At 39.8% G+C, this 25,741-nt stretch overlaps 1 protein-coding gene across 4 annotated transcripts; it reads left to right on the forward strand.

The window, feature by feature from the left end:
• The first annotated feature begins 879 nt into the window (after positions 1-879).
• On the forward strand, positions 880-23,995 carry MIER3 (MIER family member 3). Of its 4 annotated transcripts, none has more exons than XM_050986849.1 (13): positions 880-1,118; positions 1,792-1,977; positions 4,019-4,164; positions 6,050-6,184; positions 7,579-7,699; positions 9,919-10,004; positions 10,135-10,207; positions 12,331-12,482; positions 12,926-13,007; positions 17,736-17,830; positions 19,634-19,761; positions 19,948-20,093; positions 20,175-23,995. In XM_050986849.1, the coding sequence occupies exons 3-13, from the start codon at positions 4,066-4,068 to the stop codon at positions 20,627-20,629; spliced, it is 1,572 nt and encodes a 523-aa protein (XP_050842806.1). In that variant the 5' UTR covers positions 880-1,118; positions 1,792-1,977; positions 4,019-4,065; the 3' UTR covers positions 20,630-23,995. The 4 variants fall into 4 exon arrangements, with proteins under 4 accessions (XP_050842806.1, XP_050842805.1, XP_050842803.1 ...); XM_050986848.1 differs by having other exon boundaries at positions 1,792-1,816; XM_050986846.1 differs by lacking the exon at positions 880-1,118 and adding an exon at positions 1,361-1,450 and having other exon boundaries at positions 1,792-1,816.
• The last annotated feature ends 1,746 nt before the right edge of the window (positions 23,996-25,741 follow it).

Here is a 25,741-nt window from a genome sequence, read left to right on the forward strand (position 1 = left end):
GGCAGGGTGGGATCAATCAGTTTTACTTATGCTGTATCCAAACCACTGCCAAATTATTTTGTACCTGCTTGATTATATTTGATTCTATTATTTTTTATAAAATTGCTGCTCTGTTAAAATTGCTGCTAAATTCTAGACATATAGGGACCTCATTCATAACATCTCTAATGAGGAGAGACTACAGGACCTGGGCATGTTTAGTCTAGAGAAGACTGAGAGGAGATCTCATTGATGTGTATAAATATCTCAAAGGCAGGTACCAACAGGATGGTGCCAGACTCTTTCGAGTGGTGCCCAGCAACAGGACAAGACGTAATGACCATATATTAAAATAAGAAAGTTCCGCCTAAACAGGAGGAAGAACTTTACATTGAGGATGGCAGCGCACTGGAACAGGCAGCCCAGGGAAGTCCTGGAGTCTCCCTCTCTTGCGGCATTGAACACCTACCCTGTGGCAGGGGTTTGGACCAGGGAATCTCCTGAGGTCCCTTCCCGGTCTGACAATGCCGTGATTGTGTAAAAAGGAGTAGATACAACTTGCACGTAACAGACACGGCACGTTTTAGATAAAAAGCACTGCAAAGTAAATTTTACTTTCTTTGTTTGCCAGAGCAAACAACGCACACGAGAAAGGCTGAGAGCTTTGGAGATCTGGTTCATGTTCCTGACACTTATGGCGTGGGGGTCAGCGTGACGGCAGCTCTCCTGCACATCAGCAGCCGGTACCGAGGTGACACGGTCAGGTCCGCTCCCGCTCGACGCTCCCGGCCCGGGGTCTCGGAGTCACCCGGCTCTGGCCGGCCCCGAGCCCTCCGCTGGCTGCCCCAGCAGCCGCCCCGCCGGCGGGGCGGGCACCCTCTCCGGGCGGGGCCGGGCTGGGGCGGGACGAGCGCCGTCGCCGGCCGGGGCGGCGTCGCTAGAGGAGGGTCCCGGCGGGTCCCCGGCGCTCGCTGCCCCGCCTCCGCCGCCCCGCCCGGCCCGTCCCGGCCCGGCCCGTCCCGGTCCCCCCGCGCCCGCACGGACGGTCCGGCGGGCCCGCGGCCGCCATTGGCTCACGGCGCCATCCGGGCACTCGGCGCGGCGCCGCCGCTCGGCCCCATCGTCCCAATATGGCGGAGGTGAGCGGGCAGAGCGGGCCGGGCGCGGGGCTCGCCCGGCGCCCCGCGGGGCCCCCCTCCCGCAGCGCCCTCGCGCCGCTCCGGCACCCCTGGGAGGCGCCCCCGCGGCTGCTCGGAGGGACCGACGGGGGCGACGGGGCCGGGGCGGCGGAGCCTGCGCGACCAGGCCGCGGGACGGGCGCGGTGCCGGTGCGCGGCCCGCGGGCGGCGGAGGGGCCGCGGGACGGGCCGGCGGTGTCGCCGCTGTGGCGCGGGCCATGGAGAACCGCCCGGAGGGAGGGAGGAGGAGCGAGCCCCGGGCTGGGAGCGGGGACGAGGCGGCGGCCGGTCCGGTCCGTGACACGTCCCGCCTGGCCGGGGCCGGAGGGAGCGGGATCGCCGGCCGGGCCTGGCGCGGCCCCGGGGGGGGGGGGGGGGGGGGGGGAGGCTTGTGCCAGAGGAGGAGGAGGGACGAAGAGCGGCAGGCGGGAGCGAGGGAAGGAGGGATGGACGAGGGTGAGCGGGATGGAGCGGTCAGCAGGGCGGGACGCTGGGGCTGAGGCTGGAGGGGAGCAGGGAAAAGCGGGGTGGCGGGGAAACGGGGCAGCTCCGACGGCTGCGTGGAGTGAAGGGCCCTGCCTGCTGCCGGGCCGCAGGGAGCCCGCTCTTATCTCGCTCTCTCTTTTCCCTGCAGGCTTCCTTTGGGAGTTCGAGCCCAGGTTCGTCCTCGCCCACCTTCTGCATCGGCACCCGGCCTGTCGCCCGCACGCCGTTCTCTCCTTGCTGCTCCTTCCCAAATTTATCCCCTCGTAGTTTTCCTAAGGCTTCGTGTGCACGCTGTTAACCGTCTGCCAGGTTTTTCAGAGGAGATGTGCGCTATGTAATCCTTCACTTAAGTCCAGTTGCAGTTAAAAATTGGCTCCTAGGAACCAAAAATGAAATTTGAGTTGTGTAGCACTTTTGAGTCAGCATGTCAGTAAAGCCAGATAGCCTGGAGAGAGACAGCTTCTCTTGTTGCTGATAACTACAGGCTTGTCTAAATTTTTTACTTCTTGGTAATAACAGAAAATGTTTCAAATCATAGCAAGTAATTTTTAAGGCTGTACCTAAATGCTGTTAAGGTTCTTTGGACTACGTTATACAGCCAAGCATCATTAACGTCAACGGGGCTGTTTTCAAATATTTGGGGAACATATTGCTTCTATGTAAATGCATTCTGTAGTGTTTGTCATCATCTTTAACTATTATGATGTTTGTTGAGTTTGTATTTTTCAATATAGTTTTGAATATTTCAGATGGGGTATTGAACATTCAGAACTACAGGAGAAGTGGGACTTTTTAATGTAAAGTTTGTGGAAGAGAACTTCCCCTTGAGTGAAATGGAAAATGAGTTAGAAAACAATTAGAAGCGATAATCTTAATCACACCCTTGTAAGTGTGTGTTAGATTAGGGCAGTTGATACTTTCTTAAAACTTGAGCACAATGTGATGACCAAGAGCAGGAGGATTAAACACATAATGTTGGCTTTGGAACTGTAGTAGCATCAGCTATGTTTAAAGTTCCGTGAGACCATAATATGAGTAACATGTGAATAAAAAGCATTTTTGGCCTGAATGTTTCTCTACAGTGTGATTTTACAAACTTTGACAGCTTTGTCTTAGAAAAGCTGAACAAAGTTCAATTACCTGCTTGTACAAAATGAATACTTAGCATAAATTATGAAAAGTTGCATTCTTTAAGGCTCAGAAGTATTGGTAAATACAGCTGCCTCAAGGCTGAAAGCAGTGCAAAGAGGAATATTGTATTATTTTTTGAAGAAGGTTGAAAATTTGTAGTTACTTCTTTCAAAACTTTTTAAGAAGTTCCTTGATAGAAATAATTCTTGGTAAACCTTTTCTTTGATGCTTGAAAGCTAAGGGTTGCAACAGACCACTAGTATATAAGGGGAAACCAGAAGTGGAAGAGAAATACACTAATATGTCTTTTTCCTCCAACCTGAAAGCCATAAAGAAGTGAACACTAAAGAGCAAAGCAACCCTGTAATTTAGTGATTCTTGACTGTAGAATACTGACTACTGACGAAGAATATTTTCGTCTTGAAAATTGGTTGACTCTGATGATAATCTTTGAAATGATAAAGTGCATTTAAAATAATACTACTTTTTTGATTACTTCTGAGTGTTGTCTTCAGTAATTAAAAAGTGTCTGTTGGACTACAGAGGTATCACACAGGGTTGTTAATTAATGTGTTCCATTAGAACCGTTTTGGTATTTTTAGTGTATTTTCCATGGCATTTCTTGAAATTCTGCTGTGTTTATTTTTCTAGATCTAGTGCTACAAATTAATTTTATTAGAAGATCCATTTGTGAGGCTAAATCAATTGGAAGACAGTCTCACTTATTTTGCTGTTACTAGGATGTGAATTCGTAACCTAAATTGCCTGTTTGCCAGTAAAAAAAATACACTTGTTACCATATAAATCAGATCAATAAAATCAGAGTTTATAGATGACAGTCTTGCAGCTTCTGTTATCTTTTGATGTCTGTGCTTTGTATCTTAATGTTGATTTCAAGAGTATTTTGAACAATCTTTATTCAGTAAAATATTCATTTGGGATTGTATTTCCTGAAACTTAGTTTTGCTCATTTAGGTACTTCTCCCTGCTGTTCTGTTTGTAGCAAGAGAGAAAGCTGTCCTTATTACTTAATACAAAAAGGAAAGGTCGTCTAAAGCAGCTGAATTTGTCAAGTAGTTACAAATTTGTTACTCCACTGAGAGTTCTGATCCTGTTTGTAAGAGAATAAATGAGAGTTCTGATCCTGTTTGTAAGAGAATAAATGCAAATTTTTTTGCTGGGATTTAATATCTTATGATGGTATAGGGAAAAAAATCTCTCAAATTAAGTTTTTTTTTTGATAGTTGGCTCTTTATCATCTGAGGATCATGACTTTGACCCGTCTGCTGAAATGCTGGTACACGATTATGATGATGAGCGAACTCTCGAAGAAGAGGAAATGATGGAAGAAAGCAAAAATTTCAGCTCTGAAATTGAAGATTTAGAAAAGGTAAGAAAGACTTTCTCCCTTGAGAATGTACATATTGTAGTTTTCTATACATATTTCATATGTATTTTTCTATACATATTTTACTTTTCATACTTATTGTAACTTTTCTAGTGAAAGGAACATTCAACCTGCCCTTCAATTTCTATTGTATAGTGCAGTTTTCTGCAAAAATGCATTTGCAGCTTGTATAAAAGAAGTCAGGTTGGGATGTAGCAGTGCATCATCACAGAAAAGACTGAACTTAGCTTCTTTAAAGGTATTGGTGCTCATATTTTCTTTGATTTAGTAGCACGTTTGCTTTGGTAGAGAAATCACTGACATAGGTTTTAGAGGCCTGTTATCTAAGATCACTTGTATGTTGAAACTGTACATTTTGCATACTGTTAAAATGACATCTAGCTGTGTTTCATTATGTCGGTCAGGTTTTGCTTTTACAATATGCAAACAAACAACTCTGGTTTATGCATAATGGATCACATTAATTGGCTATATAAATGGTATTTCTGTGTCTTAGTTTCATCAGTTTAGCATTCAGTGGATGTACAAAATGATCAGTGTGCTCTTTGGCTTTTTCTCTTCCATTTTTCACTTCTTAATAAGAAGTTTTTCATATTTACACCTCTTGTTCATCCATGGCAGTGTAGCATGCATTCTGAATGCCTGCTGAACACTGAACACCCAGAAATTGATGCTATTTGCATTACTGTTGGTAACCCACTTACACCACTCAGCATAACTGCAGGTCTTGGTCAACGTACTTCCGAAAAAGTGTATTTTTTGACATCAAATACAAGGCTGTGTTTGTGTAGTCCATGTAAAAAGAAATTTTCTACATGTGGAGCTCACAGTGTTTGTACTCCTGATGTTTTTTTCTTGCCTTACTGCCCTTAAAATTATATTTTTGCTGATTATGAGCTTGCTGTTATAGTAGTGAAGCAGTTTGCTGGGTCTGATGGTTAAAATGGAGTTTTTTCTCCACCAAATTCTTACTGCTTCTGTAATAGAAGAAAGAAGAACTGAAAGACACTCATCTTAAACACGTTATTACTTTAAGTCTTTATCCTGGGAAGACTTGGACATGAGTTTCTATTTACCCATTGTGAAAAGTCTTTGCAGCACTAAAACCTTGTCTGGCTAAAGAAAAATAGGAATTTGATCAGTGTGTGAGTTCAGCAATACATTTTTAGAGGTATAACTTCCAAAGGTGTAAATATTTGAAAATATTTTCCGTACTCTAATGTCTTGAACCAGGTAGTGAAAAAATAATCTTCACTGTTTATTGTTTTATTAATTATATTAGGATGCAAGTATGATGATAGTTATTAGAATCACTTGATCAAAAGCTATTGGAAAAGAGAAGTTAAAAATCAATCCTTTCTCTTGATTTTTGCCTTTTCTTGGCCATCTTTCTCTTGTTACGTTATCAGTGGTTAAAATAAAGTATCATTGTGCAGGAGATGAAAGGAAGGGCTTAGAAGTTGCTGTATTGGTTTATTTCTGTGGGGGTTTTCACATGTGTAGCTGTAGCTATGTAAGAATGAAGTCTTCAAGGTTTTCTGTATTTCTCTTGAAGAAATACTGACAAATCATGTTCCACAGTATCATCAGATAAGGAGGAAATTTTTAATACTTACTCTTTAGTTGCATCCAGTAAAATGTCTTCCCCAACAGCTTGACCGAGCTTCAGTATGTGCCAAGAGACATGTTTATGAATTATTGTTATCATAGAATCACAATATTTTAAACCTTTAATCATTTGTGCTTTCAGCTTAGTTTTTCTTTGTTTTTTGTTTCTGTTCTTCAAAATATGTCTTATTCTCTTAGGCCTGAACTGTTTACAAGTAATTGGCAATATGTTGAACTGTTTTAAATCCTCTTGTATTAGGAAGGAAACATGCCATTGGAAGATTTATTAGCATTCTATGGCTATGAGCCCACGATTCCAGTTATGCCAGGTTCCAGTGCAAATAGCTCTCCGAGTGAACTTGCAGATGAACTTCCAGATATGACTCTAGATAAAGTAAGTCAGAATCATTTTCACTTGAGTTGTTGTTTAAAAGCAGAAATCTGTGTGGTTTTAAATTACATGTCATAATCTCTTGTAGTTACAAAATACATATCTTTGTTAATTTCGATATATATTGTCACTCTGGGATCTTACCTTTTCAAAGATATTGGGCATGTAGTTCTGATAATGGTGCACAGCAACTTTAGTGTCACTATATTAGTACAAAACAAAACTGAATGTGTCAACAGTTCTTCTAAAACACATGCAAAGAGCTTTTAAGTAGGAGGTTTGTTATTTGTTTTGTGTTTTTTTAGTTAAGAAGTAGGATTTTTGGATAATATATGCGATGTCCAGAAATAACTCTTGACTTCCACCACACATCAAGTACCAAAAAACAGTATGAGAATAACTTGAAAATGTACTCTTGAATGCTTTGGAATTTTATTTTCAAATGCATATCTTTTAGAAAGCTCTCAGCCGTGGGGGATGAGAGATTGTTTTATATGTAGTGACTACATGTGGTGCATTGCTGATACAAAACCCTGAAACTTCAGCTTTTGTGGTTTGCAAGTTAAATTTAAATTCTGATATTTTATTCTGATTTTTGGCCACAAAGCATGAGCAGCTTGTAGTTGAGCTTAAAAAGTATGCAAGTAGTAAGTATATGTCTTTTTTTTTTCCTTTGAGTATGATGTAATGGTAAACTCCACAGAAATAAGGATATAATGATGGCTCTGCACATCTGATTCTCATTACGATTCACAATCTTGTTGAGGCTACAAAAATGTAGTCGGCTAGTTGTCTAATACAGTTCTTTCCCTTCCAAATCTCTGTTAGAGGAGTTCAAACATGACTGCAAGTAGAGGAAGTGTGCCTTTTCTTTCTTAATATTGTTTCTTTAACATACAAAAACATCAGATTCTTTTGGTGTTTTGTTACCTAGAACTGTCCTCTTGGCAAAAGTCTAAAAAAATTGGGCTGGGGTTTTTTTTTGGTTGGTTGGCTTTTTCCCAGAGTTTAGGAGGCAGTAGTAGGCTTATAAAGCTTCAGTATATCTGTGATGCAAAGAATGACAGAATGAACGTGAGGCAGTTTACATTGGTGTTTCTTACTGGAAGCAGTTGGAGGAACATTTGGGATTGATACTTGAAATTAATTCTTGTGCATTTGTTTTAATAGAAGACAGAGGGGAACCACTATGTTTGACTCTGAAATGAAAGGTTATATTCTTAGAGTTAGTAGGAGCAAACCAGCTTTGTCTTTAAAGGAGTATGGTCTGCTACATTTTCTAATGGGAAGGTAACGCATTTTAATTAATGGGGCTTACAATTGGCTGAATCTAAGTGCTTACCAGTCTGTATTTTATAGTCACTCTGAGGTTTCATTTTTTTGTTTTAATGATACAGGAGGAAATCGCTAAAGACCTCTTGTCGGGTGATGATGAAGAAACACAGTCCTCTGCTGATGACTTGACACCATCAGTTACTTCACATGAGGCTACTGACTTCTTTCCTCGGCCACTAAGATGTAGGAAACCTAATTTTATAGCAGTACTCAAAAAGTTGCAGCATTATATATAGTTTTGTACCTTAAAATACCAAAATTGAGGAGTACTACTCTCTGTACCAGGAGTTAAAAACCAGTGCTTTGCAGGATGCTGTACATGAATGTTGCCTTTGGTTGGTCTTACTGAGTACCTAAAACAAATTGGTTCTCTGCTCAGAGCACAAGTAAAATTCATTTCTCTATAAATACGATGACTTCATAGTCAATAGTTAATACAGATTGAGGAACACCCTTCATGGTTTTTGATATGTTAGTGAATTATATGAACATGTAACCCATTCTTTTAAATTAGTGTTTCTGTACTAAAATTTTTGCTGCTGCTTTTAAGCCAGTGACTCCTCAGTGCAGCCTGTGGATGTGAACTGGGATGCAGTGTCTTTGTGATTATTTCCCTTCACACATTCAGCACTTTTCTATAGGACTTCATGGGGTGAGCTAAAGTAGTTTTATAAGGGATGGGGCCGGTAAACCCATGACCACCAAAATTTCACTATCCATGGAGCTATGATGGGAAAGAACCTGTGGTTCAGTTATCCATCCTGGATGAGATATTCCTCATTGCCTGTTGCCTCTCATTTGTTCACTGGTGTCCTAGAGTTAGAGCAGTGTGAAGGACTTATATCACAGTTCTAATTTGGCCAATATGTTAAGGTATTCCATGGGGGATTTCATTTTTGTAGAGGAGGAGGGAATAAATGGATTGTGCTGCCTCAGTCACCAGCAATCATAGCCCTTTGCAGGCTGCTGTCTGATAAATGCAGGACATTTGTATTGAAAGAGAGATACAAAACCTTTAAAATTGTAATTTTTCCCCTTTTTCAGTTAAACAAACTCCAAAACATGCTGGCACTTGGGAACTGTTAATGAATATGTCATTTTAAGTGTGGCTGCTTCATTGAGAAATGTGTTTAGCCCCTCATCTGTACTGAGGATTAAGAAACAGTCATCTTTGTTCTCTGCTGTCATGGTTTTCTTTCAAAATATTACTTTATTAGAACATTAAGCTGGACGTTTTAAGATCAAATATCCACCATTTCAGGGAAGGAGATGTCAGTTCTCTGTGCTGTTGGCTGTTCCATATTTTTTCTGGTCTCTGTCCATTTCCCAGATTCTAAGATAACATTAAGTTTTGAGATACATGTTATCTAATACATTACACAGACTGTTTCCTTAAGTTTAAATTTATTGGGCAAAATAATTGCCTGATTGCCCAAGCATATTGTTCCATTCATTGAGGTTAGCCCCTCGCTTTCTACTTGTAAAACCAAAAAGTGATAGGCTGGTGATTTTACTAATTACTATGGAACAAGACCATCAGTCCATACAGTCTTGGATATTGTCTCTGATGTTCATCATGTTTTAGTTGTGATGAAGTTAAAATTTCAGCCCAATTTATGAGCATGTTTTTTCTGAAGTTGGAGAATACAAAATAGGTCTAATTTTGTCACGACTATAGATTACCGATTACCTTGTGCTGGGGATTGTACAACTATAGAACTGCTTCAGAACCTAGTGCTACAGCATTCCAGATTTTAAAATACAAGTTACTCTATGGAGTAATGTATTTCAGTTGTTTAGAGGGCTCTGCTGTATTTCTTCCTAAAGGAAAGGAAAAAACCAGGGTGTAAGAGGACTAAGGAGTCTTTTGCTCTCTTTTACTTACTCCATTTTGTATGTCTCTCCTGTATCTTCATTCTGTGCTAAGACAGCCTGGTTTAAAGGAATGTTGTGAATGCCCATTAAACTTCTGTTGAAAGGTTTTAGTAGGTAATAAATGTGTGCCCTTAGCTTTACTCTCTTTGTGATTAACTTGAGGCTATGTCATAGCCCTGGAAGTTTTCTGCTTTTTCTCTTTGTATAAGCTTTTTTTAAAAAAATCTTGTTTCCTTTTGACAGTAGGAAATATACTAGATTCAGTGTCATTATATAGTGTTCATTATATAGTACATATAGTGTCGTTTGCAGTGATGATAAATGTTTCAGTTCTGCAGTATACAAATACCAGTGTGTTCTGACTTCATTCTAGTTTGGTTTTGGTAGAAATCTGGATCAACAGACACACAAGAAGTGTCTTCCTGAATAAAAGCAGGTGCTCATTTCAAAAGTAAATGATATCTTGTAGTTCTATGCTTGAACAGAAAATTCTTCATAGCTAAAAGCAAACTTCTTTGTTTCTGAAGCAAACACCACATGTGATGGAGATAAGGAATCTGATGGTGAAGATGTAGAGGCAGACAATGGTAATTCATCTGAAGATTTGAGAAAGGTAATAATTATATTTTTTTAAAGTTAGAACTTTGCTGATTAAAAAAAAAAAACAGTATGATTTTTGTGTATACTTGTATACACAAAATATTGTTGATCACTTTTTCTCTTCACTTTTATTACATTTTCAGGAAATAATGGTTGGTTCACAGTACCAGGCTGAAATTCCAGCTTACCTTGGCAGATGCAATGATGACGAAAAGGGTATGTTCTTCTAATTGTTTTACTTCTTATTTTATGTTTATACACAGCTCTTGATGGAAAAATATTATTTAAATTTGCAAGGTCAATTCAATTACCTAGGTAAAGTCTCAGAGGCCATTAAAAAAGGTACTAGAAAATTGAAGTAGCACAACTATACTTACAGAAGTGTGACTCTCCAATTTAGAGAGGACATTCTTAGGACAAAATTAGAGGCTTAATTCTGAAGTGTCTGGTGATATCAGGTGTCAGCTAACTGTAGGAGTTAGGAGTTACCTTTGTTGGAGAATCATAGCTGGTCTATGAGCATGTAACTTTGTTTACACTGAAGTTGTTCAAAACAGTCTCTTTCCTTGCTTTTTTTTTTTTTTGGCAGGTAAAACCATGCGAGTTACAGAGTTGGTATGGAAAACAAAGCAATAACCTATTTTAAATTTCCTTGTATATGTCCTGTTATGCTGTGTCTTAAAATTAGGTGTTCTAAATATGATGTTACTCCAGTCCAAATTTAGGTTAAAAACTGCAGTTGTGCTAGAGGGGGGATTAAAGAGCTTTTTTTAATTTAGTTAGAATCATAGCACATATAGCTGTGAAATTAAAAAGGCAAATAAAGAAAAAAATATATGCTCATGGGTGGAGCAACTGTGAAATTAAGAAACAGGTAGGGTAATGTAATAATAAATGAAGGGCATTCTGTGTTTCTTTTCTGTAAATTTTTGATATTCTGTAAGGTTCTTTAACATTTAAGGAGATGTTATTTGATTGAATTGTATTGAATCTTTTCAATAGTGCCACCTGCTCTTTTGAGGAATAATCCTTTGCAATAGAGAAGAAGAATGTTTGGTAGTGATGGAGTTGGAAGTGTTAGGAAGTGAATATCTTTGTGTTGATTAAGATCTAGGAAAGCCTCCAATTTTTTGAAATTCAAGCATGGTGCTAGTGGGTTGCAAGAAATAGAGGAGTAAGAACTGGATTTATGTGGGTAGTTCTTTTACTTCCACATCTTGACTTATCCTTATCAAGAACTAAGAAGCCAAGAACTAAGGAAGTTCTTATAACCAGAGGATGACCAAGGAGGGGTTAATCTGATGATTTACTCTGTAATGAGCTGGTACTAGAGATAACTAGTGAAAGTGTTGTCTGATAGCATGACCAAGAGCAAAGGGATAGCTGCCAGATCAGAGAGCTCAAGGAGCATCTTTTGAGGTTATTGGTAGTGGACTCCTGCAAAAAGCACTGCATTGTCTTGGTTGATAGAGAAAACTGAAGAGGATTATCACCAGCACTCTGGAAGGCTGGGCTTGGTAGTAGGGCTGAGGGTTAAATGAAAGCCTTTTCTGTATGTGTGGAAGAACTAGGGATGGCACATAAGGGCTTGCATTTGTGCTGTGTAGTCCAGCTACCAGAATTGAGCTAGAAAGCAGTTCTGCACTCCTATAAACTTTTCACTTGGAACATGTCTGACTGAAAGCTTTCTGTGTTGTCTAACTGTAAAAGAACTTTGAAAGGTGTCATTTTATTCTTCACCTTAGCCTAATGTTGTTTCCTGCAGTTTTAGGAGAGCTTTGAGCATCTCCATCTTTTCTGGTGTAATAGCCATTAGGAATCTAGGTATGAATTAAATAACTCAAATTCTGCATTACCCGGAGAGTACATAATACATGATGTGCAATGGTAATCACATCTATTGATCAGAATAAAAGATTTATAGTTTAATCTAGTCTTGAAACATATGCACAGAATAACAAAGGTTCAGGTCAGCTCTTGTGTTTTGTATCATCCTTGAAATAAGCTATATGAGAGTTGCAGATGTCATTTCAATGTACTGTGGAGGACTGTAGACCCTAATCACTTAGAGCATCCAACATACCAAGTTCTTAACAGCATTCAGTTGCTACTGAACAAAAAAACAAATCACTACATTGCCATATAGATTGCTATTTTGTTACATAATTTTTGGCAAATTTTAGTTGAAAATTACTAAATAGCAAAAGTGATCTGCAGTTTAAAAGTGGCATGGTCATGCTTGATTTGATTGCTTCTGTGTTCCTCTTTGTGAAATGACTTTAAATGTTACAGCCTTAAAAAATGTTATACATGGCATGAATGGATTTCTGTTTTGTCAGCTTATGAAAATGAAGACCATCTACTTTGGAAACCTGATGTCATCTCAGAAAATAAAGTTAAAGAATACCTTTTTGAAACCTCCTTAAGAACAGGAAATGAAAAAATGATTGGCAGAATTCCTGAAGGACTACATACACGGGACAATGAACAAGTAGGTTTTATATCCTGTTCCATTTGTGACACAGAAGTCTGTAATAAACATGTGGCCTCCTTCTCTGCTTTGTACTATAAAGGCACTAGTACTCAGTGTTGGATATTATGAAGTCAAGATCTTACTTAAACTTTTTAAGCACATGCTTAAAAATCTCGAGTAGAATGCTGGCAGCCTTGTGATCTGTGATGTTTCTGATTGACATGCTGTTGACAGATTGAGCCTTTTTAATAATTGCATATAGTGTTTAATATTTTTTTAGTTAAATCTTGCCTCAGCTTTTGGGTGGTTTTGGTTTTGGCTCTTATTTTTAAATTTTCATCATACATAATAAGTCCTATATTTTTTTTACCCTAGATATGTTCACTGGAAGAATAGTTTGGAGGTCTAGACTGGATATTAGAAAATTTTGACTTTTTCTAAAGACTTTTTTTATTTTATAGGCACTGTATGAACTTCTTAAAAGCAGCCATAATGTTAAAGAAGCAATTGAGAGATACTGCTCAAATGGAAAGGCATCTCAGGGTAAGGGAGTACCTGTTTTTTCAGAAAAGTGTGGTTTAAAAAAAAAAAAAGTCATGTGGAAAATCCTTGAGTAGGAATCACATTATCAAGCACATCCCTGTCATGATTTTAGCACAAATTAGGTGTAATCTGAGAGTTTGTAAGTTCTGCTACAGAAGTTTGAGGTTGTAGAACAGCTGAGGATTTGCGTTTGTTCTTCCCTTCTTTCCTCCGAAGCTGTTGTAACAGTGAAACAAATTGAGGAGAAGGGTGGGGAGAGATGCGATTCTGCTCACCCACTATTTATTTAGCATCTCTTTGAGATTGTGATTGATTACAGTCTGATGAATGTGGGTTGGTACATAAATAAGCCCCCACACTGTGCTAGCATTTGTGCTAGCACAGTGTGGGGGCTTATTTATGCCCCCACACTGTGGGGGGCATAAATATTTATGGGGGGGCTTATTTATGCCCCCACACTGTGGGGGGCTTATTTATGCCCCCACACTATGCCAGTCCTGCATGGGCTCTGTTGTATAGTTCCATACGGCATGGGGAGCTTTCCTTGAGTCTGCATTGGAAAGTGGGCTTCCATCTTGTTTATCCTTATTTATTAATCGCTTAAATGAAAACCAGTCTGTTATTTAACAAAGATGGGGTTTTGTCCTCTATTTTTGTATATGTATTGTGTGAAGCAGAATGGGTTATGAGCTCTGCTGTAAGTTGATATTATGGCAGATATCCCTCTGCTCAGATCCAGAGTGAAGTTTAGTGTATGCAATTTAGGTGCTGTGAGAGGGGAGGTGTCTAAGTGGTTGAATGCCGGCTGGCAACTGAAGTACCACACAGCTGCTTGCTCACTTCTGCCCTACCACTTCCTTTCCTTGTAGACATGAGAATTAGAGGAAAAAAGTAAAACTTTGGGGTTTACCTAAGAATAGTTTAATAATCGAAACACAAAAAGAATATAGTAAGAATAGTGATACTGATGACAATAATAATTGCAACGAAGAGGAAAGAGAGAGGAATAAAACCCCTGAGAGGCAAGTGATGCACAGTGACACGGGTGCTCAGCACCTGCTGGCCAATCCCAGCCCATCCCCCAGCAGCTCCTGGCCCTCCCAGCCAGCTCCCCCCAGTTCACATCCCGGCCATGTTGGTCTGTGTATGGAACATCCCTTTGGCTAGGTCAGCTTAGCTCTCCTGGCCATGCTCCCCCAGCCTCTGGGACACCTGAGCAATGCAGAGCACTGAAATGTCCTTAATTACAACAACTAAAACATCAGGGTGTTATCAATATTATTTTTATATGGGATCACTACTAGAAAGAAAATTATCTCAGCCAAAATCAGGACACTAAGGTCAAGCTGGAGGGGGCAATAAGGACTATAAGAAGAGTGCTTTAAAAGCCTCATGTACAAGAAGAGATTGTGTAAACCTTAAAATATCAGCTGCGGGGCTGTATCCTAAGTCCAGTACCTCTTTGGAATTTAGGTTTCTATTTCAGGATTGAAAAATACCTCTGTTCTTTTGTGGCTTTGATGCCTTCTGAAGGCTGACCTAGAACGGAGGTTAGACAGAGTTAAAGAATAAAGTAGGAATTTATTAAAAGCCCTCAATGGATACTCCTTGGGCAGCACAAGAGCCCAGCCAGGGCTACACCAAAGATGAGCCCAAAAGGGTCACAAAATGCAGGACCAGTCACAAGGTCTCTCAATTTTACAAGTTCTGGTTCATTTGCATATTGGAGTTAATTGTCCAGTTATAGCTTTAGGTTCTGAAGTCCCATCCTTCTTGTTTTTCTCTCTTCATTCTGGCATTGTTTATGCTCTTGGGCCTGATCTGGATTGGTTGTCCTTGGTCCCAAGGTAGGAAAGGGATTGTTTTGTCTCCCTACTCTGTGAAGAGAGCTTACCAACACTTAGTATGAAGCTCAGAACCACACACTAAAGCAGCACAGAATCTGAAACATATACAAGATAAAACCTGGGGCATCAGCTCAGAGGCCAAGATTCCATCCTAAAGACTAGTAGTCCTTACCCATACCCTATCCCCAGTTCAGATGGAATTGTTATACCTTCATTAAAATAGTAAGGGATAGATGGAGGAGTGAGGTCTAGTAGATGAGGGAGAGGCTGTGGATATTGCCTGCCTAGACTTCAGTTGAGCCTTTGACACCATTTTCCTCAGCATTTTCCTGCAGAAGCTGACAGCCCATGGCTTGGACAGGGGCTCTCTTTGCTGGGGTAAAGCTGTCTGGATGGCTGAGCCTAGAGAATGGTGGCAAATGGAATTACACCCACCTGGTGTGTTCCCCAGGGCTCAGTATTGGGGGGAGTTCTGTTTAATATTTTTATCAATGATCTGGTTCAAATTCACTCTCAGTCCATTTGCAGGCAAAACCAATTTGGGGTGGGAGTGTTGAACTGCTGGAGGGCAGGAAGGCTCTGCAGAGGGATCTGGGCAGGCTGCGTCCATGGGCTGAGGCTGATGGTGAGAGGTTCAACAAGGCCCAGTGCCAGGTCCTGTCCTTGGGTCACAACAACCCCAGGCAGTGCCACAGGCTGGGGCAGAGTGGCTGGAAAGGAGCTGGGGGTGCTGGTGACAGCAGCTGAACATGAGCCAGGGTGTGCCCGGGTGGCCAAGAACGCCAATGGCATCCTGGCCTGGATCAGCCATAGTGTGGCCAGCAGGGCCAGGGCAGGGATTATCCCCAGTACTGGTGAGGGCACACCTGGAGTGCTGTGTCCAGCTCTGAGCCCTCCCTGCAAGAAAGGCACTGAGGAGCTGGAGAGAGTCCAGAGAAGGGCAGTGGAGCTGGGGCAGGGTCTGGAGCACCAGTCCTGTGAGGAGCAGCTGAGGGAGCTGGGGGTGTTTATCCTGGAGAAAAGGAGGCTCGGGGGAGACCTTATCACTCTCAACAACTGCCTGAAAAGCGATTGTGGCAGGGTGGGGGTTGGCTTCTTCTCCCAGGAAACCAGTGACAGGATGAGAGGCAGTGGCCTCAAGCTGCACCAGGGGAAGTTTATATTAGATATTGCAAAGAACATCATGGACAGGGTTGTTAAACATTGAAATGGATTTTTTGGGAAAGTGGTGGAATCACCATCCCTGGGGGTGTTCAAGAAACAACTGGATATAAGGCATTTAGTGCTGTGGTCTAGTTGATACAGTGATGTTTGATCAAAGATTGAGCTTCATGATCTTGGAGGTCTTTTCCAACCTTAATGATTCTATGATTCTGTAATGCTGTCAGTCTGTCTCTTCAAGTAGCCATTATACTATGATCTACTCTACCCACTGAAGCTCACTACTGTTCTCATTATGGAAATCAAAAATGCACCACTCCAAGGCAACTTTCTTAGCAGTGAGACTTTCCATGGGGGTGTTTTCTCCTCTTCAAAGGCTGAGAACTCAGTAGTAGGGAATGCAAAATTTATGGGCTTGAGAAAGAAGAAAACAGTTGTGCAGTGGACTGATTATCACTTTTCACCTGGGAGCAGAAAGGTCTAGTTTTCAGTGTCTGCTTCTGGAGATACTTTGAAACATGTGAATTCATTTTCCCCCACTGGCTTTAAATTCTAGTTGAGTGGAAACTTTTTGAATCACCATTATCAATGTAAGATATCTGAGAAATCCCTCCTTACTTATATATATATACCCAAAGCTACAATCAAGATAGGAAATTAACAAGAGTCTTCTTGAGTGATGATTGTTGTTATTGGTCAAACCAAAATCCATTTTAGAAAATGTAGGCTTAATTATTTAAAAAAAAGAAAAGAGGAGAAAAGAAATTTGCAGTTTCTCTTTAAAAGATCTGAAGGGGTTAGAAGAGATCGGTGGCTCTATAGAGCCAAGTGGTTATTTGGGGTTTTTTTTCTGGATTCCCTGATATCCCGTATTTTTCAAAAGCCCTGGATCATGTTAACTATATTCCCAGTCAGTTTGTCCTGTATGTCTTCCTGACCTAGGCTTCGTGCTGAGGCACTTCTCCATGGTGCATTATGCCTTTTCCAGGAGAGGAAAAACTACCTCACCAGGGGGTTTATGATATCAGGCAAGGTGGTGTATGTTCTGGGCAGTCTGTCTCGAGCTGGATCCATTTGGCTGTTAATGTCAGGTTGGAATTGCCCTCCTGATGACAGTTCATCCCTGTGTCTCAGCTGTGATTTACAGTGCCATGCACCAAGGCTGACATCCAGGCTGGTAGTTGGCTCCTGGGTAAGACATGACCTGGACTGCCGAGTGCCTGGGAGGGTGTGGGCCTAGCACCAGCTTGTACTCCTGGAAGCTCTGTCAGGCCTTCTTGTCTGTGATGCTCACTCAGACTCACGGGGCCATCCATCAAAACAGGATTTTCCTTTGCTCTTTTTTCCAATAACCACTGTTCCTTGTGTCCTGTGTAACAAGAAGTATTGAGAAAAATCACCACACTCAGTGATGTTTATCAAACACTATTTTTTGATGACAAACATATTAAGAGCAATAAACCTTTGAAATATCCTTTGCCTTCAAGTATGAAAGATTTCTGAAATCAAACTCTTCTAGATCATTCTTTGCAAAGAAGAACGTTAAATTTCAGATAGGATAGTTTCTCAGTAGGGAAAATAAATGGATCTGAATAACTGAATTGGTTTTTTGTTTTTAGAATGCATTTGGATATTCATCCATTAGGAACAAAATTTTTATTCTTTGTAAAAGGTTAATGAGTGAAATCAAGTTTCTCATGCTACTTTTATAATTATCTAGAAGAGATGACAGCATGGACAGAAGAAGAATGCAGAAGCTTTGAAAGTGCACTTCTGATGTATGGAAAAGACTTCCATCTCATACAGAAAAACAAGGTTAGTATTTTACAGTTAAATGGAAGAGTTGGTAAATTGTATAATAGTATGTGAAGGCAGTCTGTCAAAAGCCATACAGAAGAGGGAAATAAGAATAAAATTAAAATAACTTTGGCATTTTTGAACTAATTTTTCTTTTCTTTGCACTAATGTTTCCAAATGTCATTGGAAATACTAGGCATTGTGAGATGAGTTAATATATTGTCTCTGAAATCAACTTAAGTTGACTTTACTTCTATGCATGCATGTGCATTACAATTCAGTTTAAATTCATGCCTTTCCTAGAAGTGAACAGTATTTCTATACCATTGCTATAGGAGGGCAAAATGCATCTTTGCCTAATTTATTCTGTCACCAGGAAGGTGCAAGTTTACAGAATCAGGCTGAGTTCTGTGTTTTCATAAGGTATAGTCATCCCTAATACTCTCTCTCCTGAGACAAAAATGAGTTCTAAGCTTGGTATGGATTGCTTCTGATTGACTTCTCTGTGCCTGAAGAATAGGACGTTTTGTTATTTTTATCAAAAAGCAATAGTTGACAATGTCAGTGTTGCCAAATGTCTTGTATCTCTCTTTTATGCGTTTGATACTATATTAAAGGAGTCTTTATTGTATTTCAGGTGAACTTTGTAGGGTTGGGGTTGCTGTTCAACAGCTGTCTGCTGGTCTTGCCCAGTACCTCGTTTGACCCATCCTAAACAATTTGGATAGTTCAGATTTTAAATGGACTTTAACAATAAGCATTAATGCATCAGAGATTAAAAATATATTTTCCAATGCAGAGCAAAACACATGTGTTGATGTGTCTGTCACTATGGACCAGAATTTCCTAAGAAATCTGTATTTTTTTCCCAGGCAAAAGGCAAGAAAGTTTAGGGAAAGTTCTGGGATCCAGCATAAGGTGATGTCACTTGTATACAGAAGTATCAGCTAGACAAGTTTTAGTGTGTGGAGGAGCTTAACAAGATGTGTTTCATTATCCCTGCAGTGCAAAGCTTTGTCAACTTAGACTTCATGCATTAGTATCTGTTAATTTCTTCCCCTTCCTGGTACATCTGGGCCTAAATAGCAAGGTTTATTACTGCCCCCAAGGTATTTTGGGTTTGCTGCTGATACTTCTGTATGTTTGAAAGCACTCAAATAAATTTTACTGCCAGACTGTATTGGATAGTACTGTATATTGGATAGAGTTGTAAAACTGGAACTGTGGGTAATGTGATGGTGATGTGAAATGTTTCTGCATAAAAAAAGTACATAAAAGTGGAAGTAATGAGTTTTTCTCCAAGAAACTGACTTCACATAGCACCTCCATTTTTTCAAAAGAGAGAAACAACATAGATCAAAACGAGTCTTTTCAGTCCTTACTACCTTCTCAACAAGACTAGGTTTTTTTTGTTTCAGCATTTACTGCTCTCGTTTGGCGACTCTGTTGTCAAAGCCTCCACAGTTCTGGACTTTCCCAAAGAAACACATATCCAGAGTTTTTGGTACTTCAATCGTCTTAGATCATTGATTTGCTCAGTTTTTTCCATCATAAGAAAGGGTATATCTTACAGTTTAAAAAATGTTTATATATATGTCTAAGTACTTCAGATGTAGATAGAGCTTCAGCCCAGTTAAAAAAAAATCCAATTATGCATTGAGTAGAACAAATGTAATACTTGAAACTATAGGTCTGTTTGAAGTCTGCAAAGATTTGTTCCAGAGCAATAAAAACTAATAATATTGCAGGAGTGGGAATTGGAAAGATGACAAACCCCAAATGTTTGCATGAATCCTGTCAATTCTTCTTGTTGCCATTTAGGTAAGAACTAGAACAGTTGCTGAGTGTGTGGCTTTCTACTACATGTGGAAAAAGTCGGAACGTTATGATTACTTTGCTCAGCAAACACGATTTGGAAAGAAGAAATATAACCATCATCCAGGAGTTACGTAAGTAAAATGTTCTTGGAATGTGTTTCTGTTACAAATTGTAAATGTGGAAGACTTCCCCCCAACCCACTTCTGTCATTGCACTGTAAACCTTCAGTGGCTATGGCAACTGAAATTAAATCTATCATCATTTATAGGTCTTGTTTTCTAGTTACATAATACTTCATGGATGCAATATCGTTTTAGGGACTACATGGATCGTTTGGTAGATGAAGCAGAATCCCTTGGAGGAGCTGTGCATTCTTCAGCCTTAACATCTAATAGTCGAACAGAAAACATTCCTGACCAACAGCTAAGCATTCTGAACTCTATCACTGCCAATGACTTGACAGGTAAATCAAGAAAAAAAAATATCTTTGTTGAAATTACACAAACAACTATTTAATTTGCATTTGTGTTCATCTGTTTTCCAGCACTGACAAACAGTGTAGCTACAGTCTGCCACACTTCAGATGTGAACTGCCTGGATGATGCTTTTCCTCCCATGGACAGTTTACCCCGAGCACCAGTTAATCATGTGCCTGTTGGAACAGAAGAATTGCTTAACTTGCCTAGCAATGGTGAAAGTGATTGTTTTAATTTATTTGAGACTGGCTTTTATCATTCAGAGCTAAACCAAATGAACATGTGCAGTGAGGAGGCAGAAAGACCTGCGAAGAGATTGAAAATGGGGATTGCTGTCCCAGAATCTTTCATGAATGATGTCTCTGTAAATAACCTTGGTGTGGACTTCGAGAACCACACACACCACATTACTAGTGCCAAAATGGCTGTTTCAGTGGCTGACTTCAGCAGTCTATCTGCAAATGAGACAAATGGTTTTATCAATACCCACGCTCTCCACCATGCTGCCCTTCATTCAGAATGACTGTGGAAAACTAAACAAACAGTGGGTACTTTATGCAGTAGTAGTAAACTTGATGGGAGCTATCAGGTTTGCTTAGTCTTTCACTGGAAGTTTGAACTTTATGACATCAGTGATGTCTTTGTATGTATAGAACTATATCTTGATTTATCAAGAGTAATTTCTTTTTTCAGTCCATAAATGTGGAAATGTCATAGGATGTGTGGCAGAGTTTGGGACTAAGAGAACTCTGTGATGCAGCTTTAAGCTCTGCTTCAGTTTTTTTTCCTAAAGCCTGTAGACGGAGGCCACCATTTCAAAACCAGCACAGAAGTTCTGAACGGATTGGAGTGGCTTTTTTAGTAAGTTACTTTTGCCGTAATGGATGCAGTGGAATAACAATGTTTACAGGTACGGATCCTGATCCCTGCTCAATGTAGCATTTTTTTTCCCCCTTCTAAAGGCAGGGATGGGTTTGTTTATTTTAAACTGCACAAACATACAAGGATGTTTTTTAAATAGAACCTTCTCTCATGTGATACTAAACTAGAGCACTTCAGTTTACAAAGCAGCAAATTCATGTTGGTGGAAGCTAGCACAAGGGACTTAAGATGAGTAAAGTGAAGATCTGCACTTGAATGCTGTTGAAAAATTAAAGGTCATGGCTACCTTACAGAGAAGTAATCATGCTGCCATAGATGTCTGTGTACTTTAAACTTACTGGCTCAGACAGATGAGTTTTAGGCTATATTGTATTTGGTAGGGGTTTGTCCACAACTTTGAAGAGCAATGCAATCGTGTACCTTAACTTTCCTAAGGCAGCTGATGTATAAAGCTACAGTCTGCACAGCTTAGGATTTACCACTAAACAGTCTACATTTGGAAGACATCTTAAGTTGTTTGGAGCACTGCAGTTCTAAGTATTACAGTTTTGAGGGACTATCTAGTTTATATAGTGTAGTAGAACCTTGAAGTACATGCTTGAAAGTTTTTATTTAGTGTGGATTGCATTTATTTGTTTTGGCAAGTCATTGGCTTCAAAATGGCACTTCACTTCTTTGGTCAAATAGGAAAGGATGAGTAAAAAGCAACTATTTAACTTCATTACATTTTTTATTTTGAACCTTGAGTGCAATTTAGCCATCCAGGATGTTTGTCAAGTATTGGCTTGTAACATGTTGTAGCATACAACTTGCAGGGTGTTCTAATGAAAGCCTGAACTTCCCTTCAATAGGATTACTCCTGTCCCTCCATACTTTTTCTTTGCACTGTTTGTATTACAAGTTTAATTGCCACTAATTTGTTTTCATTATTCAAGCAATTAAGTTTGCATTGTTGATCTTTTCAATAGTTGCTTCAAGGTTGTGCTGAGCAATTAGAAGGTAGTGACTTTAATATTTGAAAGGGAAGAGGGTATTTATTATGCATACTGTGAACTGCATTGATATCCCAAGTTTCAGATGCAGCATATGGAGTTTTCTTTACAGCATTGTAATGAAGATTGCTTTGAAGTGTTTATGCATTAGCACATTTATCATATTAAAAACAAATTAGTTTAGCACAGTGGACAAAAGTAGATATGATTTTGTAATTAGTTCTTAACTTAAACATCTGAAATATTTAACGTTAGTAAGTACACAGTAAATAACGGGTAGCCTTGGCCCTGTGTTGTACTCTTGACATTTTTAGCCAAGTTCTCAGCTTCTTACTGCTGTGTTTTGTGCTGAACTTTGTACCTTGTTTCCTTTGTTTATGAATCAGCCCATTTTAAGTAATTTTTTAGAATTCTGGCCATAATCTTCCATTGTTATACATTCAAGTTTATCTGTGGGTTTACAGTGAGTGGCTGGTCTTGTATAAAAATCATACAAAGATGACTGAATGCTTATACCAGTTGCACTTAAATGAACACACCCATTTTCATTAGTTGATGCAGTAATTTACTCAGTTTATCTATGCATTGCTGGGCTCTTAAAGTAGGCAGAGACTTGTCTAAGGTTTGGGTTGTCAGCAAGTTGAATGGACACTTTAGTTATTTAATAAAGACTTTGACCAAAATTCAGAAAATGATATGAGAGAAAAATGATTTCCGGGTAGTCTAATAAATGCTGATCTTATTTAGCCTGTTGGCGAGCTAGCTGGTATCGTTTACTTTTAATTCCTTGTTAAAATGAGGCAATAATTTGCAAGATTTCGTAAATATGTAAATTCTTCATATCTTTTTAGATATCTCTTTCAATATTTTCTGACTACTTCTGTGTATAGTAACATTTTTGTGCATGCTTGATGTGACATCCATAAATTTGTACCACTATGACTTTATCCATGTAAAATAGCTATTTATTGAACTTTACTTTTAAAAGCTGGACTTACTTTTTTTCTCTCAGTTTAAACATTTAATGGAGAACTTGTTACTGTTTATTAAAAGAATTGTGTTTTGAAAGTCAGCATGGAGATAACTGAATTGCAATCATGTGAAGAAATCACAATGCCTTGGCTATTACACAGTGAAGCACAATTCTTGTAACAAACTGTGATGAATTCTTTGTCCATTGCCACGTGTTTTCTTCATACAGACAAACCAAAAAATCCATAATGGGCAATTGCAGTGTTGGTAAATGTATCCTTTTTATGTACAGGGAATATGAAGAGGGTAGCAGATTAATGTAGAAGTGTAACTGGTGCTGTGATTATAGCAATACCACAGTTGGTCACTTGTCATCTTCCCATGCTAGGTTTTTAAGTGTTTAGTCTTCCTCTTGTAATGGTCAAACTGCTGAATTTACTTGAAGGATGTACAATACTGTTTTGAAGAATATGAAATTGTGTACAATTAGGTCAGTGAATTGTGCAATTGAAAACTGAGAGTCAAAAATACAGGAAAACTTCAGTTCACGTAGGATACAGTGATACTACTTAATTTAACCAAAGTCTCTAATGAGTATTTCAACTTTGAATGTAAACTAATGGATAAACTGACCAACAGGGACGCTATTTGCCCAGCATTACAAGCACATCGTCTGCAGACAGGGAAATTAAATACAGTAATTTGTAAGATAATGACAAGGTTACTATTTTTATTATTCCTATTTTTCATTGAAAGAGGGAGGAAGATGCTATCAATTGTACAATAAAGTAGGAATGGTTATAGTCTTCCTAATAAAACAGAGATTCCAGTTATTCTCAGTTCAAAATAACTACCCTGTGCATAACAACAAATCAAGTGACAATCGGAACATGTTTTAGTATCAGATGTTCAAGAGGAAGTCGCTGTTGTTGCATTGGTTTTAATATTTGTACATAAACACTGATTTTTTTGAGCATTATTTTGTATTTGTTGTACTTTAATACCTGGTGTACAGTTCCAGAAATAAATGTCTGGAAACCTTTTTTTATTTGTAAAGCTCTTCATGCATCTGCACTGTGTTTGCTACTTCATTTCCAGAGATATTTAGCAGTAACTCTGAATGCACTCTCAAGAACTCTGCACATGCTATCATCTACGTAGAGGTACACCGAGGAGTGAAAAATGCAGCATGCAGTGAGGCAGGTAGCTAAGGATTAATGGCTTCCCTCAGACATATGAAACATTATGGCTGAAGTATAGCAAATCTCAAACGGGACTTAATTGTAGCTGCAAGGTAACACATTGCAGCAGTGTCACCCAGAGCTCAGACTATACCTAAGCTGTATGGAACACATACCTTTTTTCTGGGGAAAGAAAACTCACCCAAATTTGTAAATCCATGTAAAGCTAGATTACAGCTGTGAATACAAAAGTTTTACTTGGCTTAGCGTTGAACTGAAATGATTTAAAATGTTTTTTACGTTGATTCTCCAGTCCCTCAAGACAACAAGCACTAATCTTGGACCCTGAAAAGCTGTAAGATGTTATGTACCATTTCTATCAAATGCCAGATGGAGTTAGTGGAGTTCTTTCCTAGACCCAGCATGCTAGTTTTTATAGTGGCTGACACAGTAACACAGTAAACCTTCAAGTGAAGAAATTATTATTTTTTTAATTAGACAGGAGTACAAGCTGGTGTAATTCTAAACAGCAAAAGTTGTAATTTGCCAGGTAATGAGCTTTGCTTCCCCTGATGGAGAGATACAAGGATGTCTTTCTAATGATGGTCAATACAATGTGCAAAACAAATTACCTATCCAAAACACTTCAATTACAAGCTGCACCTCCCTTTTTCTAGTTATTTAGTATAAGGATTGATGTTAGAATAAATTGTAATGACTGATCCCATCTAGTTCTTGTTTTGATGCAACTAATTGTTAGCCTTGCAGTAATGAAGTCTTAAAAATGGTTGTATTTTAGTATATGTGTATTTAATCAAAACTCCCCTCAACTCAGTTACTTAACTTACTTCCATTTAGGTAGGAAACATAGTTTGTGTCATTAAGAAGATTAAGTCCTTACAGTGCTTAGGCAATAAACAGCCAAGTCATAGAATCATAGAATATGCTAAGTTGGAAGGGATCCATTAGGATCATCCAAGTGCAGCTCTGGCCCTGCACACAATACTCCAGGAGTCACACCATGTGCCTGAGAGCATTGTCTGAACACTTCTTGAACTCTGCCAGGCTGGTGCTGTGACCACTTTCCTGGGGAGCCTGTTCCAGTGCCCAAACACGCTCTGCATGAAGAACCCTTTCCTGGTATCCAGCCTAAACCTCCTTGGACACACCTCCAGGCCATTCCCTTGGGTCCTTCCACTGGCCATGAGAATGAAGAGATCAGTGCCTGCCCCTTTGCTTCCTCTCCTGGGGATGCTGGAGACTACAGTGAGGTCTCCCCTCAGTCTCCTTCAGGCTGAACAGACCAAGAGACCTCAGCTGTTCCTCATCGGGCTTCCCCTCCAGAACCTTCAACATCCTCATGGCCCTCCTCTGGATGTTCTCTAGTAGTTTAATGTCTGATACTGTGGCACCCAAAAGTGCCCCCAGCACTCGAGGTGAGGCTGCCCCAGAGCAGAGCAGAGCAGGACAATCCCCTCCCTTACCTGGCTGGTGATGCTGTCCCTGATGCCCCCAGGACACGCTTGGCCCTCCTGGCTGCCAGGGCACTGCTGGCTCATGTTCAACTTGCCATGGACCAGAGCCCCAGGGCCCTTTCGATGGCACTGC

The sequence above is a fragment of the Serinus canaria genome, chromosome Z (genome assembly GCF_022539315.1).
Source record: "Serinus canaria isolate serCan28SL12 chromosome Z, serCan2020, whole genome shotgun sequence".
In the NCBI taxonomy this organism is placed as follows: Eukaryota; Metazoa; Chordata; class Aves; order Passeriformes; family Fringillidae; genus Serinus; species Serinus canaria.

What these genes read in the sequence shown, in the direction of transcription:
- MIER3 (XM_050986846.1), top strand. Translation starts at nt 1,376, where the DNA reads ATGGAGAACCGCCCGGAGGGAGGGAGGAGGAGCGAGCCCCGGGCTGGG. An exon ending in ACGAGGCGGCGGCCGGTCCG is followed by an intron (nt 1,451 to 1,791) that starts GTCCGTGACACG and finishes TTTTCCCTGCAG; the next exon opens with GCTTCCTTTGGGAGTTCGAG. An exon ending in AACCATCATCCAGGAGTTAC is followed by an intron (nt 19,762 to 19,947) that starts GTAAGTAAAATG and finishes ATATCGTTTTAG; the next exon opens with GGACTACATGGATCGTTTGG.